Source organism: Sander vitreus, chromosome 8 (genome assembly GCF_031162955.1).
Source record: "Sander vitreus isolate 19-12246 chromosome 8, sanVit1, whole genome shotgun sequence".
Classification (NCBI taxonomy): domain Eukaryota; kingdom Metazoa; phylum Chordata; class Actinopteri; order Perciformes; family Percidae; genus Sander; species Sander vitreus.
The window spans coordinates 27,983,112-28,001,834 of NC_135862.1; the positions used below are offsets into that span (position 1 = coordinate 27,983,112).

The following is an 18,723-nucleotide window of genomic DNA, read 5'->3' on the forward strand; positions in this document are numbered from 1 at the left end:
GGCCTACCAATAGCTCATGCCTGTCCTACAGTGACTGGAAACGTGGTACTTAGCTAAAGCTAATTAGCAGCAAGGTGCCTCCCTTCTCCGTGGATGACTACTACAAACTCCTTCAGAAGATTGCTGTTCTGGAAAGCAAAATTCACCGGTTAAAAGAAAACGTGGAAGTGAACAGACCATGTGGGAATGACTCCACTTTACCATGGACCCAAAACAATGGACAACAGCTAATTAGCACCAACAAGACTACAAAGAAACAGGAGGGCTGTGGAACAGGTAATAAATCAACAATTGGTAGTCCTCCATTGAACTCTTTTGGTGCAAAGCCAAAGAGTAAATCATCTTCCTGGGAAATGGGAGGACGACTAACGTGCAGGGCACAGAGCCCTGAGATTTCTGATATGACCGACTGGCCTGCATTAGCATCCAGACAGAGCGCCTCTTCAACCCCTGTACTTAGTAGGACACAGCCGTGGACAGCTGCAAAAGGGAGAATTAGCAACAAAATGCCTCCCCAACAACCAAGTGTGCAACTGGATAACAGATTTGCTCCACTGCTGCAGGACCCTGGACCCTGTAGTGGAAAGTTCATATCTGTCATACTGATGTGTGATCTTTCTTTTATATGTTATCTATTACTGCATGCTTTTTTAATATTCTCATCACTTTATATGTATTCACTTTTATACTATACGATATTTACTCTGTTTTCTATATGATATTATAACATATCAGTTAAAGGTGTCCATTATAGTACTCTATTATTTTAAAAAGCGATCATAGCTCCTTCTGCCTCTGTCGTGCTGAGGCTATGTGGCCCCCCTCTCTCTCGTGCTGCTCAGCACTGAGCAGTGCCTTGCAGAGGGCCAACTTCAGTGGCTTGGGGAAGTCTTCTCTGAAAAAATCTCAGTAAAATGAGCAGAATCAGCAGTAAAAGGAGCTGAGTCGACGAGAAGTACAGTCCTTCCCTCTGTATTCTCAGCTATAAAAACTGTGCAATCCTTTGTCCTCGACACACTTTCTCAGATTGCCTTGTTATTCTGTTAAACTGTCTCCTCTACTTGCAAGAAGAATAAAGAAAATAACTTAGATAACTCCAACGTGTCAGACAATCTTAATATCCAGCTTCACCACCGAACACCAAAGAGATTTTCCACAACAACCTCCATCTGATGACCTGGATTGCGTCTCATTGTCACACAGCAGGGTAAGGACTGAGAGCAATTCAAAAAGTAAAAAGCTACAGGGAAAGCTAACAACTGGACCTCAACTCTGATTGTGGGTGACTCTGCTGTAAAAGATGTAAAAAGCAGTAAAAACACCAAATTAGGGATGCACCGAACCTAGAGTTCGGGTTCGGCCGAACTTTGGGCTTTTTGACGGAGTTAGGGTTCCACCGAACTCTACCAAAGAGAAGTAATAACAGACGAAACTCGAGAAAAAGAGGCGAACATTGTGTTGAGTTTCTGCTCTTGTCAAAGAGTATAGAAGTAACAAGAGGCGAAACTCAATAGAACGTTCCATTGCAACAAACGCACCCATGACCGAGCTGCAGCTCCACCATCTTGGACTGAACGCAACATAACGTTCTATTGAGTTTAGCCTCTTGTTACTTCTATACTCTTTGTAGAGTTACGCTTGCATTATGCGCGCTATGCTGGTCAACGTAATGACGGCGCCGTTGATTACAGGAAGGTGTTTACTTAAGTGGAGCGTTCAATGCAATAGGCTGTGAGAAAGTGAAAATGGAACTCGTGAGCAGAAAAAGTGTTGTTTGGCAGTACTTTCAGTCAAAAGAAGGTGATTCAAGTAGAGCTACATGTTCAATTTGCAATGCAGATTTGTCTTGTGGGGACCCTAAACAATACATAACATCGCCGCTGTTAAGACATTTGCGTATGAGTTGTGCATGAAGGAATCTACAGACAGCAGCCAAAGTGCAGCAACTTCAGGTAAGGAAGGACAGTCACAGCTAAAAACTTGTGTTAACCAGACAGTGCCTCTCCCCGGGCTGTCAGCTGTTCTCTTGGCAAATGAGTCTCCCTACAGTGGGAGCAGAGCGAATGCTAACGCTAGCTTTCTAATTTCAACCACACAACATGCCTTCACCATACACTGGTTAGCGAACATTTGCCAAACAAAATTGTCACTCAGCTGGCGATAGCAATGTGCTTTCCTACGATGTGAAAAGAGCATGTGAATTCAACATTAAGTTGTTACATTTAACTATTTTAGAGGCTGTGGATGTTGTTTACTTCATTAATGTGTTTACTGTGTTAATGGACCAGGATCAGGATCAGAATCAGAATCAGAAAAGCTTTATTGCCAAGTACGTTTTTAACACATACAAGGAATTTGTTTTGATGTTGTTGTTGCATGTCACACATTCTCTAAATAGAATATAAACCATATAAGTGAAGTACAAGTCTATGTACACAGTATACAGTATGTATTACAGTGGGGCAAAAAAGTATTTAGTCAGCCACCAATTGTGCAAGTTCTCCCACTTAAAAAGATGAGAGAGGCCTGTAATTTTCATCATAGGTACACTTCAACTATGAGAGACAAAATGAGAAAAAGAAAATCCAGAAAATCACATTGTAGGATTTTTAATGAATTTATTTGCAAATTATGGTGGAAAATAAGTCTTTGGTCAATAACAAAAGTTCATCTCAATACACTGTTGCTGGAATTTTGGCCCATTCCTCCATGCAGATCTACTCTAGAGCAGTGATGTTTTGGGGCTGTCGCTAGGCAACACGGACTTTCAACTCCCTCCAAAGATTTTCTATGGGGTTGAGATCTGGAGACTGGCTAGGCCACTCCAGGACCTTGAAATGCTTCTTACGAAGCCACTCCTTCGTTGCCCTGGCGGTGTGTTTGGGATCATTGTCATGCTGAAAGACCCAGCCACGTTCCATCTTCAATGCCCTTGCTGATGGAAGGAGGTTTTCACTCAAAATCTCACGATACATGGCCCCATTCATTCTTTCCTTTACACGGATCAGTCGTCCTGGTCCGTTTGCAGAAAAACAGCCCCAAAGCATGATGTTTCCACCACCATGCTTCACAGTAGGTATGACACGACGAGTTGAGTTTTTACCAAAAAGTTCTATTTTGGTTTCATCTGACCATATGACATTCTCCCAATCCTCTTCTGGATCATCCAAATGCTCTCTAGCAAACTCCAGATGGGCCTGGACATGTACTGGCTTAAGCAGGGGGACACGTCTGGCACTGCAGGATTTGAGTCCCTGGCGGCATAGTGTGTTACTGATGGTAGCCTTTGTTACTTTGGTCCCAGCTCTCTGCAGGTCATTCACTAAGATTTATGCTCACTGTTCTTGTGATCATTTTGACCCCACGGGGTGAGATCTTGCGTGGAGCACCAGATCGAGGGAGATTATTAGTGGTCTTGTATGTCTTCCATTTTCTTATAATTTCTCCCACAGTTGATTTCTTCACACCAAGCTGCTTACCTATTGCAGATTCAGTCTTCCCAGCCTGGTGCAGGTCTACAATTTTGTTTCTGGTGTCCTTTGACAGCTCTTTGGTCTTGGCCATAGTGGAGTTTGGAGTGTGACAGTTTGAGGTTGTGGACAGGTGTCTTTTATACTGATAACAAGTTCAAACAGGTGCCATTAATACAAGTAACAAGTGGAGGACAGAGGAGCCTCTTAAAGAAGAAGTTACAGGAGCCAGAAATCTTGCTTGTTTGTAGGTGACCAAATACTTATTTTCCCGAGGAATTTGCAAATAAATTCATTAAAAATCCTACAATGTGATTTTCTGGATTTATTTTCTCATTTTGTCTTTCATAGTTGAAGTGTACATATGATGACAATTACAGGTCTCTCTCATCTTTTTAAGTGGGAGAACTTGCACAATTGGTGGCTGACTAAATACTTTTTTGCCCCACTGTAAATTGAAAATGAAATATTAAAAATAAAATAAAGGATGGGAGTAGAGTTCGGTTTGGTATTCGGCCGAACCCCAAAAATCTGGGTTCGGTGCATCCCTAACCAAGTTTTCCCAAAGACATGGTGTCTGACTTGGCCCAAAGAATTCCAGATATCGTGGCAGCACACCCAACTGTGAAGAACATTATACTGCATGTAGGGTCACATGATGTTGTAAAGCAACAGTCAGTGAACAGTGAATTGCTGAAACTGGACTTTATGGATCTGTGGAACACAGTCAGCTCCCTAAACGTGGAGGTGTTTATCAGTGGCCCCCTACCGCCAGTCAGAAGAAGAGTTGAGAGATTCAGCAGACTGTTGGCACTGAACACATGGCTTTCAACTGCATGTACCATCCATTCTCTGCAGTTCATTGATAATTTTAACTTTTTCTGGGACCGCAGACATCTTTTTAAAGCAGATAGACTTTTCCTTAACAAGCCAGGAGTAAAGCTGTTCACCTCTAACCTATTTTACTTTCTGCGCCACACATCTGCTCCCTCGGCCAAGGACACGAGACAAGACAAATCTAAACAAGAGGAAGACATAACAAAGCGTGGCAGTGATCCACCACAGCCCCAAACTGAGCAAAGATTTGACCATGGGAGACCACAGAGCAGATACAAGAAATCTCAACGCCCCTCTTCACCCGTCCAACACCCCTCAAATCCCCTGACGCCTTTGAGGATCTGTATACCCCACATATGCCATTGCTCTCTCCACTCATCCTTTCCCCTCTTTCCCCCTGCCCCATGTTGGAGTTCACTGACCAGATGAAGCAGCTGGTATATGCTGGAATCAAATTTACCCCCCCCTGTCCTTCTCCGATCATTCGCCCTGGCATCAAACTGCCCCTGTTTTGACTCAATCACCCAAAGTAAAATGCCAGGCACCTCTGCCCCCTCAAGGACGGCAGCTAACTCCTTCTCCCCAGACTGATAAGGAGGCTTATGTACAAAATGCAGCAAGCTTTAACTGATATGTGCCGGGTTCAGGCTGCACGCCTAGTGGCACTCACTTTCCAGGACAAGCCTGGGCCCTGTGTGTTAAATTCTTCCTCAATTTATGTTGTGATAGGTAATAGAAAAAGAATGGTGAATCCGCTAAGTAAGAAGAAGCTCATCCTCATTCCTCATCAGCCACAGCCTGTCCCAAAAAAATGAGACAGATAATTATTTTAACACACTAACACTAGCCTTACTTAGTCAGGTCTTTGGCATGAAAATCATTTTTAATCAATGATTTTATTATTAAGCACAATCTTGATTTTATGTTTTTAACTGAAACCTGGTTAGACCATAATAACAGTGTTGCTGTTCTCATCGAGTCAGCTCCCCCTAAATTCAGAATTGAGAATAGAGTGAATAAGAGAGGATGTGGCATCGCCGTAATGTTTAATGACTCATTCCAATGTACGCAAATATCTTATGGAAATTTTGCGTCTTTTGAATATGTGGCTCTTCAGCTAAGGTCCTCCCCTCGAGCTATGTTTCTAAATATCTACAGGCCACCTAAATACTGTGCAACCTCCTTCGATGAACTGCTGTATTAACTTTGACTGTGTAATTATTGCTGGTAATTTTAACAATCATGTTGACAACCCCCAGGACAGAGGGACCAAAGAACTGTGTTGTGTTTTTGAGAACTATGGACTGACTCAGCATGTGACAGAGCCCACACACAATAAGGGGCACACTCTGGACTTGATTATCTGAACATTTCCAAGGTTGTGGTGACTGATGTTGCTCTCTCTGATCATTCCTGTGTTTTCTTTAACGGCACTATATCTGTGCACAAAAGTGTCTAAACAAAGGTAATCAGAAAAGGGTATATCACTGAAAACACCAGTGGAACATTCATTCAGCTTTTCTCCTCCACTCCCACCCTCTCTGGGGTCTCAGTCACTGAGCTTGTAGATAATTTCAATTGTAAAATTACAAATGTTATTGATGCCATTGCTCCCACTAAGGTCAAAGCTGTCTCTGGTAAGAAAAGATCTACATGGAGAAATGTCATACTGGTAAGAACAGAAAAAAGTTTGAAAAGAGTGTCGAAAAGCTGAATGCAAGTGGCGAAAAACTAATCTCCAGGTCCATTATAACACCTATAAAAAGAGACTTCACATTTATAATTTGGAACTGAGGAATGCAAGGAGGTCCTTCTTCTCTGACATTATCGCCAGAAACAATAATAATTCATGTGCTTTGTTTGGTACTGTCGATAGGTTAAAGGGATACTTCACCGATTTAGCATTAAGCTTTGTATCAGTAGAAACACGGTAGTATTTTTGAATGACTGTGCTTCCCTCCCTCATGTCCCCCTGAGACGAGAGATCTCTGTATTGTGGGTCTGGAAAAAATCTTCAGATGACAGAAAATGACGATTTTTGCATCATCGGAAGATTTTTTGACCAGAGGCAATGGACTACAGCCAGTAGTAGGAGGTACTTCCGCATGTCTTCAACCTGCCCATACGGGGTTGGAGTGTCGTCTTTCTTCAAAGTTTTCCAAAGCAAAACGAGCGTCATCCACCTTGAATCTTGGCTTCTCAGTGTCTCTTAATACATCCATGCTTCTCAGCAGAAATCTTTTACAACAATTATGTGCATTCAAACTACCGCACATGTGTACCACCGGGATACATTGGTACAGATCGGAGAATATGTAGGACACTTTATTACAGATGGAATACTCGACACACTACGCGAGCTTCGCCTGCCTGCTATGGAGACTAGCGGTGTTGCTTGATGCCTCTGGCTGGTAAAGGAATATCCTTAGCGGGGAACGCGGAACGAGTGCCGGTGGAAAGCTAATGCTAGCCGGCCACCTCTAACATCAATCCTGCTTGCAAGTGTCCGCTCATTAGACAACAAACTGGACTACATCCAACGAAACTCCCAATGCGAGTTCAGAGACTGCTATGTTTTTGTTGTTGCGGAAACATTGCTGAACAGTGTACCGGATAAGACTAGTGGAGGTGGGCTGTGTTGAAATGGGGTGCTTGTATCCAACTAACTGCTGGTGGAGTTTGTGATTGTTAAATGCCGACCATTCTACATTCCACGCAAATTTACGGCTGTGTTTATAGTCTGTGTTTACAGCCCACCAAGCGCTAATGCTAGTATGTGTTAGCTGAACTTTGCGGAGCATATAATGTGTGTGCACTAAATGTAGCCTGTTTCGAATGTTGTTTTTATATAATGTCGTTTTTATATATTTTAAATGTGTAACACCACTTGAGCCACGGTGAAATGTTTCGTGTATATGGTTGAAATGACAATAAAACACACTTGAGTTGAGTTGACTGTCCGTCTGTCGGAATGGTAGGCGTGGCTTGGGAGTAGATGCTAAAGCAGCAAAGCAAGTGCATTCTGGGATTTGGTGTCTTTCATCCACATGAGCCAAAAACAAATTTTCTGGCTTTTCTTGGCCTAGAAGCCACCAATTTAAAAAAAAAAAAAAAATCACATTTCTACTACATAAGTGACCCAATTTAAAGATATATTCATCTTTCCAACGGTGAAATATCGCTTTAACAAACAGTGCCTCCATATCAAGTACAGGATATGTGTTGTCACAGTGTCAAGGCAAAACAAATTCCAATATGACACAAATTTATACGATCAACCATACAAACCTGGAGGACATTATACAACATCTGAAAACCTCCTCCTGTTGCTTTGATATTCTACCAACGGGCGTTTTCAAAAATGTTTCAAATTGTTTGGCTTCAGATCTTCTACAGATTGTAAACACGTCTCTTCTTTCAGGCATCTTCCCACAGTCCTGAAAACTGCAGTCACTAAGCCACTCTTAAAAAAGAACAATCTAGGCACATCACAAATGAGCAACTATAGGCCGATTTCGAACCTTCCATTTTTAAGTAAAATCATTAAAAAAAATTTCAACAACTCAACCTTTTCTTGTCACTAAACAACAGTTTTGATGCCTTCCAGTCTAGTTCACACCACAGCACTGAGATGCTTCCACTGGCTCAGATTATGGAAAACAACAAAATAATTTACCATAGTTATGCGGACGACAAACACATTTAGGGGACTATAGTCCAATACAAAAACTGACTAAGTGCATTGAACAAACGACTGGATGTGCCAGAACTTTCTTAAATTAAATGAAGAAAAAACTGAGGTGGTTGTTGAGGAACGATTAAAAGTCAGCGCTCAGCTTCAAATGACAATGTTAAAAACAACAAAAAAGCCAGAAATCTTTGCGTAGTCATGGACTCAGACCTGAATTTCAACAGCCACATTAAGACAATTACAAAGTCAGCCTATTATCACCTTAAGAATATATCAAGGGTTAAAGGACTTATGTATTAGCAGGATTTGGAAAAACTTGTCCATGCTATCTTATCTTATCTTCAGTAGACTTGACTACTGTAACGGTGTCTTTACAGGTCTTCCTAAAAAAATCAATCAGACAGCTGCAGCTGATTCAGAACGCTGCTGCTCGAGTCCTCACTAAGACCAAGAAAGTGGATCACATCACTCCAGTTCTGAAGTCTTTACACTGGCTTCCAGTGCCTCAAAGAATTGATTTCAAAATACTTTTGCTGGTTTATACATCACTAAACAGTTTAGGGCCGAAATACATTTCTGATCTGCTACTACACTATAAACCACCCAGACCTCTCAGGTCGTCTGGGACAGGTGTGTTTGCTGTCCCCAGAGTCAGAACTAAACAGGGGGAAGCAACGTTCAGTTTTCACATCATATGGAACAAACTCCCAGAAAACTGCAGGGTCCGGAGAAGCACGTGACCGGCCGCAATGATTGCAAGAAACTGAGCTCCTACACTTGCCTCCATATTTCATTAAATAACCAGGTCTATTACTTTTTCTTTGACGCCAAATCGTTTCATCTGTTGTCACGGTGACTCGGTGAAACGCCTGCAAGCACGAAAGAGTAGGCCGCGTTGTCACCTGGGCTGTCTACTCGTTTGAAGAAATTCGCTAGCATGTCTGCGGCTAATGGAGTGGTGGCTAATGTGAACACGTTCTCTAATATGGAGGAATTAATCAACCGGGTCTTGGAGAAGCAGCTAAGTGTGCTTAAATCAGTGATCTACAGCGCAGTGAAGGAAGTGCTGGCCGAAATGAATACCTCACAGCAACACATCGGGGCAGAACCTGAGGTATGTGAGCCGGACCAATCTGACTGCGTCACACTCAAGATCCAGTGGCTTTGGCTGCCTGAAGGGATGCAACACAAGCTGGCACTGCACGCTGAACGCAACTCGGACTCGTTCATCTGCCGTGCTGCCCTGGGAGCAACCAGCGCGGGGAGAGAAATCCACACTTACCATAGACAAAAGCAAAAGACTCTTCAGGCAGGATATCTTATATATGTACCACGATAAGGAGTAGGAAAATAGCCTTTGTCTCGGTATATGCACCGGCTACATATGAGGAAAGTTTCTTCCAACGCCTAACCAATGAATTGCTCTCTCTCAATGAATATTCACTAATTATAGGGGGAGACATGAATGCAGTACTAGATTTAAACCAGGATAGATCAGGGGTCAATCAAACAAAAGCCCAAAAACGCATATCGGACATGTTTAAAGAAGTTGTGGAAATCCCACCATTTTACAGACATATGGAGGATGCACAATCCTACTAGCAAGGATTACACTTTTTCCACATGTCACCTCACTCATTCCCGCGCACTGATTATATTTTGTGCTCCAGTGAGCTTAAGGCAATGTTCCACACGATAGCAACAGAACCAGCAATTCTGTCTGATTACAATGCGCTGATAACCACATTCCGTTGTAATATGTTAGGAGAAAGATCTAGGAGATGGCAATTTAACAATTCCCTTCTCCAAAACACATCTTTTGATACAGAGTTTAGAGCCAAGCTGGCGGAGTTTATATCAATCAATACTGACTCAGTTTTGGACCCAGCGTACATTTGGCAAGCCACTAAAGGATTTATTTGAGATTTCACATCTTCCTTTGCAGTCAATGTGAAGAAAAAGAGAGAGGCAAGGATTGCGGAGTTGGAAAAACGTAAATCGTCTCTAAAAACAATCTCTAAAGACGCGTTTTTCTAAATCTACACATACAGGTGCTGGTCATATAATTAGAATATCATGAAAAAGTTGATTTATTTCAGTAATTCCATTCAAAACCCCAAATTCAGTATATCAGAAAATTAGAATATTGTGACAAGGTTCAATATTGAAGACACCTGGTGCCACACTCTAATCAGCTAATTAACTCAAAACACCTGCAAAGGCCTTTAAATGGTCTCTAAGTCTAGTTCTGTAGGCTACACAATCATGGGGAAGAATGCTGACTTGACAGCTGTCCAAAAGACGACCATTGACACCTTGGACAAGGAGGGCAAGACACAAAAGGTCATTGCTAAAGAGGCTGGCTGTTCACAGAGCTCTGTGTCCAAGCACATTAATAGAGAGGTGAAGGGAAGGAAAAGATGTGGTAGAAAAAAGTGTACAAGCAATAGGGATAACCGCACCCTGGAGAGGATTGTGAAACAAAACCCATTCAAAAATGTGGGGGAGATTCACAAAGAGTGACTGCAGCTGGAGTCAGTGCTTCAAGAACCACCACGCAGAGACGTATGCAAGACATGGGTTTCAGCTGTCGCATTCCTTGTGTCAAGCCACTCTTGAACAAGACACACTGTCAGAAGCATCTCGCCTGGGCTAAAGACAAAAAGGACTGGACTGCTGCTGATTGGTCTAAAGTTATGTTCCCTGATGTAAATTTTGCATTTCCTTTGGAAATCAAGGTCCCAGAGTCTGGAGGAAGAGCGGAGAGAATCCACGTTGCTTGAAGTCCAGTGTAAAGTTTCCACAGTCAGTGATGGTTTGGGGTGCCATGTCATCTGCTGGTGTTGGTCCACTGTGTTTTCTGAGGTCCAGGGTCAACGCAGCAGTCTACCAGGAAGTTTTACAGCACATCATGCTTCCTGCTGCTGACCAACTTTATGGAGATGCAGATTTCATTTTCCAACAGGACTTGGCACCTGCACACAGTGCCAAAGCTACCAGTACCTGATTTAAGGACCATGGTATCCCTGTTCTTAATTGGCCAGCAAACTCGCCTGACCTTAACCCTATAGAAAATCTATGGGGTATTGTGAAGAGGATGATGCGATGCGCCAGACCCAACAATGCAGAAGAGGTGAAGGCCACTATCAGAGCAACCTGGGCTCTCATAACACCTGAGCAGAGCCACAGACTGATCGACTCGATGCCACGCCGCATTGCTGCAGTAATTCAGGCAAGAGGAGCCCCAACTAAGTATTGAGTGCTGTACATGCTCATACTTTTCATGTTCATACTTTTCAGTTGGCCAACATTTCTAAAAATCCTTTTTTGTATTGGTCTTAAGTAATATTCTAATTTTCGGAGATTGCAGGAGGATTCACCCAATCATTAAGTGGCTTGTTGATTCTCCGGTGAGAGGATTTGTGTCCAGGATATATGCTAAACTGAGCAGGACGGTGAAGACCCTTTGGAGGTCGATCATGTCGGCGAAGACGGAGCCCCTCTAGAGGCTGAACAGGATGGTGAAGGCAGAACCGCTCAGATGGCTGAGCAAGATGTCGAGGACTCTTAGGAGGCTGACTGCGATGGCGAAACCCCTCTGAAAGCCGTCTGCAAAGGCGAAACCCTTTTGAAGGCCGGCGGCAAAGGCAAATCCCCTTAGAAGGCCGGTGGTGAAGGAGAAACCCTTCTGAAGGCCGGCGGAGAAGGCAAATCCCCTCAGAAGGCTGGCGGCGAAGGCGAAACCCTTCTGAAGGCCAGGGGGTGAAGGAGAAACCCTTCTGAAGGCTGGCGGAGAAGGAGAAACCCATCTGAAGGCTGGCGGCGAAGGAGAAACCCATCTGAAGGCCGTCTGCGAAGGCGAAACCCTTTTGAAGGCCGGCGGCTAAGGCAAATCCCCTTAGAAGGCCGGCGGCGAAGGCAAAACCCTTCTGAAGGCCGGCGGTGAAGGAGAAACCCTTCTGAAGGCCGGCGGCAAAGGCGATATCCCTCTGGAGGCCGGCGGTGAAGGTGATACCCCTCTGGAGGCCAGCGGCGAAGGCGATATCCCTCTGGAGGCCAGGCAAGCCGGCGAAGGCTGACTCCCTCAGGAAGCCAGGCAGGCCGAACAAGTGAAGGGGCAGCTGGGATGGAGCCAGGCAACGAATCAGCTGGACTGAAGACAGGCGACGGGTCAGCTGGGCTGAAGACAAGCGACCGGTAAGCTGGGCTGAAGACCGGTGACGGGACAGCTGGACTGGAGCCAGGCGATGGGTCAGCTGGACTGGGGACAGCCAGTGTCCTCCAACAAGGCAACAGGATCAGGAGTCGGCCAGTCAAGACAGACAAAAAAGTCTATTGCTCTCCTCCAGGTGGAGAACCGACAGGACTAGGAGTAGTAGGCTGGGTGATGGACAAAACCCCAGTAGTCAAAATGCTAGCTGGTCTAGCAACAGGCAGGCTGGTGGATGCTAGCACCCTCTCCTTGAAGAGACGCCTCTCTGCTGGGTCCATGACTGGTCAGATCATTCTGTTAAGGCTGCAGGAGAATGGCAGACCCAAAATGCAGAGACGGAAACTGTGGTTCGTTTGAAGATTTAATATAACGGAAAAATACAAACAAAAGGAGTCCTGAAAATGCAGGCAAAAAGTAATCCAACATGAAGACCGGATGGTCCAATCAGCGCTAAGTAGGAATCCAGTCCTACCCGGGTACACAGAGCAAATAATGTCCCGAAACAATCCGAAAGCAACCAAGAACTGCCCTATGGACAGCTCCTTGCACAGCCTGGGGTCCGCGGATTTGAACACTGCAGAGAACCCGTTCCCGGACACCAGATTTTTTTTCGCATTCCGGGCAAGGCAGAATTAGGCTCACCAGGTTTACATCCTTGCCCTGCAGGATTTTCGCATGCAAACGGGCAGAAATGTTGGCAGCAGGAGGCGGGGGAACAGGAGAGCAGGAGGCGGGGGAACCGGCGAGATGCACCCAACCTGGGCAGCCAGCTCGCGGAGCTGCCCCAAAGCCGCCACGATGCCTCGTTCCCGAAGCTGCAGGATGATCCTTTCCGACACCGCGCCGGCCGGACAGGGACCGGGCAGAGTGACCAGGCGAGAACTCCTGCGGACGCCGTCCGAAGAAGCTGGATTTGCCGCCGGCGACGAGTAGAGATCAGGACCTGGGTCCGATGCAGGATCAGACTCGAAATCCGACATAGCGAGACGGTACAAAACAGCAAAGGAACGAGCGCCATACAGCCGTCCGACTGACAACATGAACGCCTTCCTGAAATGACAGCTGATATCACAGGAGAGAGGCAGCTTTTAAAACAGTGTTGTGATGCTGTGATTGGCCTATGGAATCTTTAGCCATTCCTGATTGGTTTATTAGAAGGTGAACGCCTCCAGCGCTGATTCGCTTTAGGAGAGACTGATTATTTGTTAGGTCTTCCTGAAAGAATTTGCGCTGAGCTACATTTGTGTTTTTTCTTTCTCTTCTCTGCCCGGTATTACTTATCTTTCTTTACACGTTTATGTTTATAACTTGGGATGACATGTCACTGTATTGTTTGATAAAAGGAAAATTCTCTAAAATAAAGTGTTAAAAAAAACAAAAAAAACACGAAAGGATAAATATTACTTACGGCATTCTGGCATCATGCATTTCTCCACTTTGGCCACCTCGGTCTTACACATTGATCCGTCTGTAGGAGGCATCTTAACCATGCGTTCACGTCTTCTCATACCAAAGCCACAGGTGACGCTGCAGGGGTCCCACTCACCCCACTCAGTTACCACACAGGTGCTTGGTGCTGTAGAGAAGGGAAAATACCAAAAACACAATATCAATAAATGCAAGTATTTGCTAAGTTAATGGGCTGCATTTATCTAGCTTTTTCTAGTCTTAACGACTACTCAAAGCACTTTTACATAGTACAGGCACCATTCACACACACATTCAAAGTAACATTCATGCACATTTACACACCGATGGCGCAGCTGAGGGAGCAATTAAAGTGCTCATATTATGCTCATTTTCAGGTTCATAATTGTATTTAGAGGTCATATCAGAATAGATCTACATGGTTTAATTTTCAGAAAACACCATATTTTTGTTGTACTGCACATTGCTGCAGCTCCTCTTTTCACGCTGTGTTTAGCTCTCTGTTTTAGCTACAGAGTGAGGCATCACACTTCTATTCCATCTTTGTTGGGAGTCACCCATGCGCAGTAGTTAGGTAAGGACTACTACCCAGTCAGAAGCAGAGTATGAGGGCATGCCATGCTAGCAGCTAGGCGAACATTATAACGTGTTACAAAGTGACGCACGTTCGTCACGGAAGTAAAGGCTGGACTACAATAGCGCTGGACTACAATAGTAGAGTTGTTTGGAGCAGTTTGTGAACAGTGTTTTCTGTTGGAGAAAGACTTTTGGGCTTTTTCACTTTGTAAACCTATAACATGCACAAAAAACATATATAACAAGATAAAGGAAAGGGGAAAAGCCAAAAAGTATAATACGAATACTTTAAGGGTTCTAATCCTGAAGGGGGCATTTTACAGGTTTGCAATATTTTGGGCCAATCATCCCAAAACTCACCGATGTGTCCACATAAGTAACATGCACAAATTGTGCCATAAATCAGTGACTGGTGTTACCAGTAAAACAAGCCAGTACTTCTTCAGTGTGTTGTCACATTAAACCTTGAATGGTAAAAAAATGGTAAAAAAGAAGCAATAAACATGAGCAAAAAATGCATTCCAAACATCTTTAAACCTCTTAATATTAGACACCTGAAGACTGCAAAACATAAAGATGTTTTGTTTATATTTATCTAGGGTGACCATTGTGCAGGGTTTTCCCTACCATAATAAGGCTTAGGTGCAGCACCCACCTAAGCCGAATGAATATAAAATCAAAACGAACTGAATGACTTTCTCAGATCTAATGATTGTAGTTGTTCCTCAGTGGACTTCTTTAGCAAGTTTTGTCTTTAAGCTTTTTGAATGTTATTTATTTATTATCTGCTGTAGCTTTTTCAACGTTTTAGACACAGATATGGTAATAATATTGGTCCAAAATGATGTGAAATTCCATTTTTTTCATTGACAACGTAACATTTTTTTAAGGGAGGAACCCTAGACTCCCTGCAAAATACGTGCACCAAAGTCTTCCACAAACCTAGGGAAAACAATGATTGTGTTTTTGTCCTGACGAATGATGGTATAGGCTGCTCTGGCTAAAAAATAAAAATAAAAATAAAAATCAAGTGGTTTTTGAAGTTTGAAGGTTTTTGTGGCTTTTGCTTGTTTATTGCTATTTTTGTCTTTATATTGTTTTTGACTATTGATGATTGAGTCACTGCTTAACATGGTCTGTCATGTGACTTTTACCTATTGACTATGTGATCACTGGCCAATGAGCTTTAAGAGACCGCTTAAAGGCGACCATTTTATACGCGCCCTGATGAAGGCCTTAATGGCCGAAACAAGTTGTCATGTTTTATTTATTTGGCCAAGAAGATATTAAAGGCTTTTTAACCTCTATAGTGGATTAGTTTCCTTGAATGTTGGATATGCAGTAACTTATAATGCAAACAATGTAATTGAATGGATTTTATGGCAGTGTAAAATTGCTGTTACCTAATCTTTGAAAATTGATACATAGTCATTTGCCTCCCATATTTACGATGAGGAAATGTGCACTGAGTCAAGAGGTTACGTTTGTCACAATGAGTCATTTAAGGCCTTCATGTGAAGGGCTTAAAAAAACTATTGAAAGAATTTTCGCATTACTAATGAATTATTTATTTATGAATGTATTTGTTTGTATAGATTATTGTTAAATGTGGACTCACTTAATTTTGGCAAACAGTGGATTAATATTATGGGATGGTGAAATGGAACAATCACAATTTTTTTCTGTTGCTATCTGGGTGAATCAGTGACTCCCCCTGGGGAAGCAGGGCCTTCAGTAGCTGTCCCAAATGCCTGTGTAATGCAAGTGTATGGGGGCATGCATTTGATATTGACAGGTGTCTTAACCATTCATATGTTGATGATTTTCCGGCATTTTTCTGGCATTTGTATACAATGGATAAGTGGCCCATGAAAGTTGTCAGTGAGTGAGGGTGGAGAAAAGAAGACTAGTGATAGAGATGAACAGTCATAGAGACAAACAAAATATGACCAATATGGAGAACAGTGTTGACTGGTAATTCAATACTATAACATTTTTGAATTTTTCCAGTAGCACATTCCATAACAAATTACTATGTCAATTACAATAATGAGCGAAAAAGGGATTAGAACCACAAATTGCCACTTAGGGCTGCTGAAGTCAAATAAGTTGCTCCATTTCAGAGAATATTTATCATCATTATTATGTATGTTCTTTTTTTTCACATAGAGAAGGAAGAATGAGTCTCAGTCCAAGCATGAAGTAGAACTTAATCAAACCGTGTTTATGAGCCATATTCTGCAATTGTCTTCATTCAAACAGGAGTTTGTTTGTTACAAAACTATAAATTATCATGTTATTACATGAAAAGTTTTACTTAATAACGTGATAATTTATTGTAATAACGTGAAACCTTTCATGTTATAATGTGATAAATAGTATGTTTTAATGAGAAAAATACACAGTCACAAATGCACACAGCAATGCATTAAGACTCACAGCATTCATCGTTGACAACACACTTCTCTATCTCCTCAGTTTGGAGCTGGCAGAGCAAGCCATCCTCAGGATACTGTTTGACATATCGCTCTCTAGACCTCATCCCCATCCCACAGGACACACTGCAGGCAGACCAGCTGATCCACTCCGACATCATACACGTTGAGGGCTCTACACAGGAAAAGAAAAAACAAGTAGCAACAGCAGACCTGCCAACCTTGAAGAAATTTTATGAGTACAACCCCCCGACAGCCCGCCACCAATGTATGCTCCACCGTTGCCCACCCACCAGTGAGAAACCTATGAGATACCTAACATCATAATACAAGATTATGATAGGCTACTATGAGTAGGTCATATTTCTGCATATTGTTAAAAATATTATGATTTACGTTACACACACACACACACACACACAAAGGAAAACTAGATTGTCACGATTGTTGGTTCTGTTCTGTTTCCTGTTTTATTTTGAAGTCCGTCTTGTCTCCTTGTCCTGTTTAATTTACTTCCTGTCTGTTGTTTTCCCGCCTGTTTGATTGTTCTGCCCTGCCCTGATTTGTTTCACCTGTTGTGTCACCTGTTTCTTGTTAGTCCTTGTTAACCTGTATATTTAGTCTCTGTGTTGTCTTTGTCTTGTGTGGGAGCATTATGTTTCAAGTTCTGTTCTTATATTTTTTGTCTCGTGGTCCCTGTGGTTTTGTTTCCTGCCCAGATTACTTTTGTTGTAGTTTTTACCTGCTGCTTCCAGGACACTTTTTTTTGTTTTTACTTTGTTTTGTTAATAAATTATCAAGTTCTATTCACTTTGCCTGCTCTCTGCATTTGGGCCAAGCCTCGTAGCTCTGTCTGTGACAGAATGCTCCCACCAAACATGGACCCAGCAGAGATGATTTCTGATGAACTTTATGACCTTTTGTGTGAACTTATGGAACTCAAAGCCTGGTGGTGGAAGGCTAACGATGATTGCCAGAAGGAGGCAATTTTGGCATTGGCTCGTAAGAAGGTTTTGGAAAAACCTTGGTTAAAGAACTCTATTCCTAACTGGGTTACAAGCTTCATTTTTTGCTCCAGCTCCTCCACTTACTAAAGGATTGTGTTCAGTCAAACCTGTTAACTCCACCAATGCTTCATTCAGTCACCTACCAGCTCCTCATCAGATTCCTAGCCTGCCTGCTTCTAGGCCTGCTAGCATTGTGGCTACAGGTTCTCTGTTTTTGACCCCGCCTACCCCTTTGCCTGCTTCTTCCAGTCAGGAAGTTTCTTCACCTGGAGGAAAGCCAGAGACTTATGACTTTGTTCCAGTACCTAGCTAAATGTGCTAGACGGACTGAGGAAGCCAAAGCCGCTAGATTACTAGCTGGTGATCTACGGTCCAGTTCACCTTCATGCAGCTCCCCTGAGCAGTCCTTTTGAAGGGACCCGTCTGGCCATATTTTCTGGGAACCATGGAGGCTGCAAGAGAGGACGTGGTCGACATGGTCCCCGACGCCATGCACTGGTTCAACCGCTCTCCAGTGGACCGGAGCCTGAGTTGTCCAGCAGACCTAAGCATGTGTTGTCCAGCGGTCACAAGGGGTGCGGCAGTTCCGAGCCGAGCAGCGGTCCAGAACCTCCGCTGATGTGCATCCTTCTAGAACCTCTGCTTACGTGCAGCCTTCCAGAACCTCCGCAGCCTTCCAGAGTCTCAGCTGACGTCCAGCTGTCCAGAGTCTCCGATGACAGCTCTTCAAGAGTCTTCCAGTTGTCCAGAGTCTTTGATGACCACTCTTCCAGTGCCAGAGTGGACCAGCGTTCCTGAGCCAGAGTGGACCAGCATTCCAGAGCTGACCGACCTCCCAGAGTCTACGTCGACCGACCTCCCAGAGTCTACGTCGACCGACCTCCCAGAGTCTACGTCGACCGACCTCCCAGAGTGTACGTCGACCGACCTCCCAGAGTGTACGTCGACCGACCTCCCAGAGTACGTCGACCGACCTCCCAGAGTCTACGTCGACCGACCTCCCAGAGTCTACGTCGACCGACCTCCCAGAGTCTACGTCGACCGACCTCCCAGAGTCTACGTCGAC

General features: G+C 43.7%; 1 protein-coding gene across 1 annotated transcript in view; it reads right to left on the minus strand.

The window, feature by feature from the left end:
- The window catches only part of LOC144522554 (spondin-1-like), a 279,723-nt gene that overhangs the window by 14,427 nt on the left and 246,573 nt on the right, over positions 1-18,723 (minus strand). The window contains exons 12-13 of the mRNA XM_078257725.1: positions 16,655-16,825; positions 13,620-13,787 (exon numbers count right to left, since the gene is read on the minus strand). Of these exons, the coding sequence (XP_078113851.1) occupies positions 13,620-13,787; positions 16,655-16,825 (339 nt within the window). The remainder of the gene's footprint in view (positions 1-13,619; positions 13,788-16,654; positions 16,826-18,723) is intronic.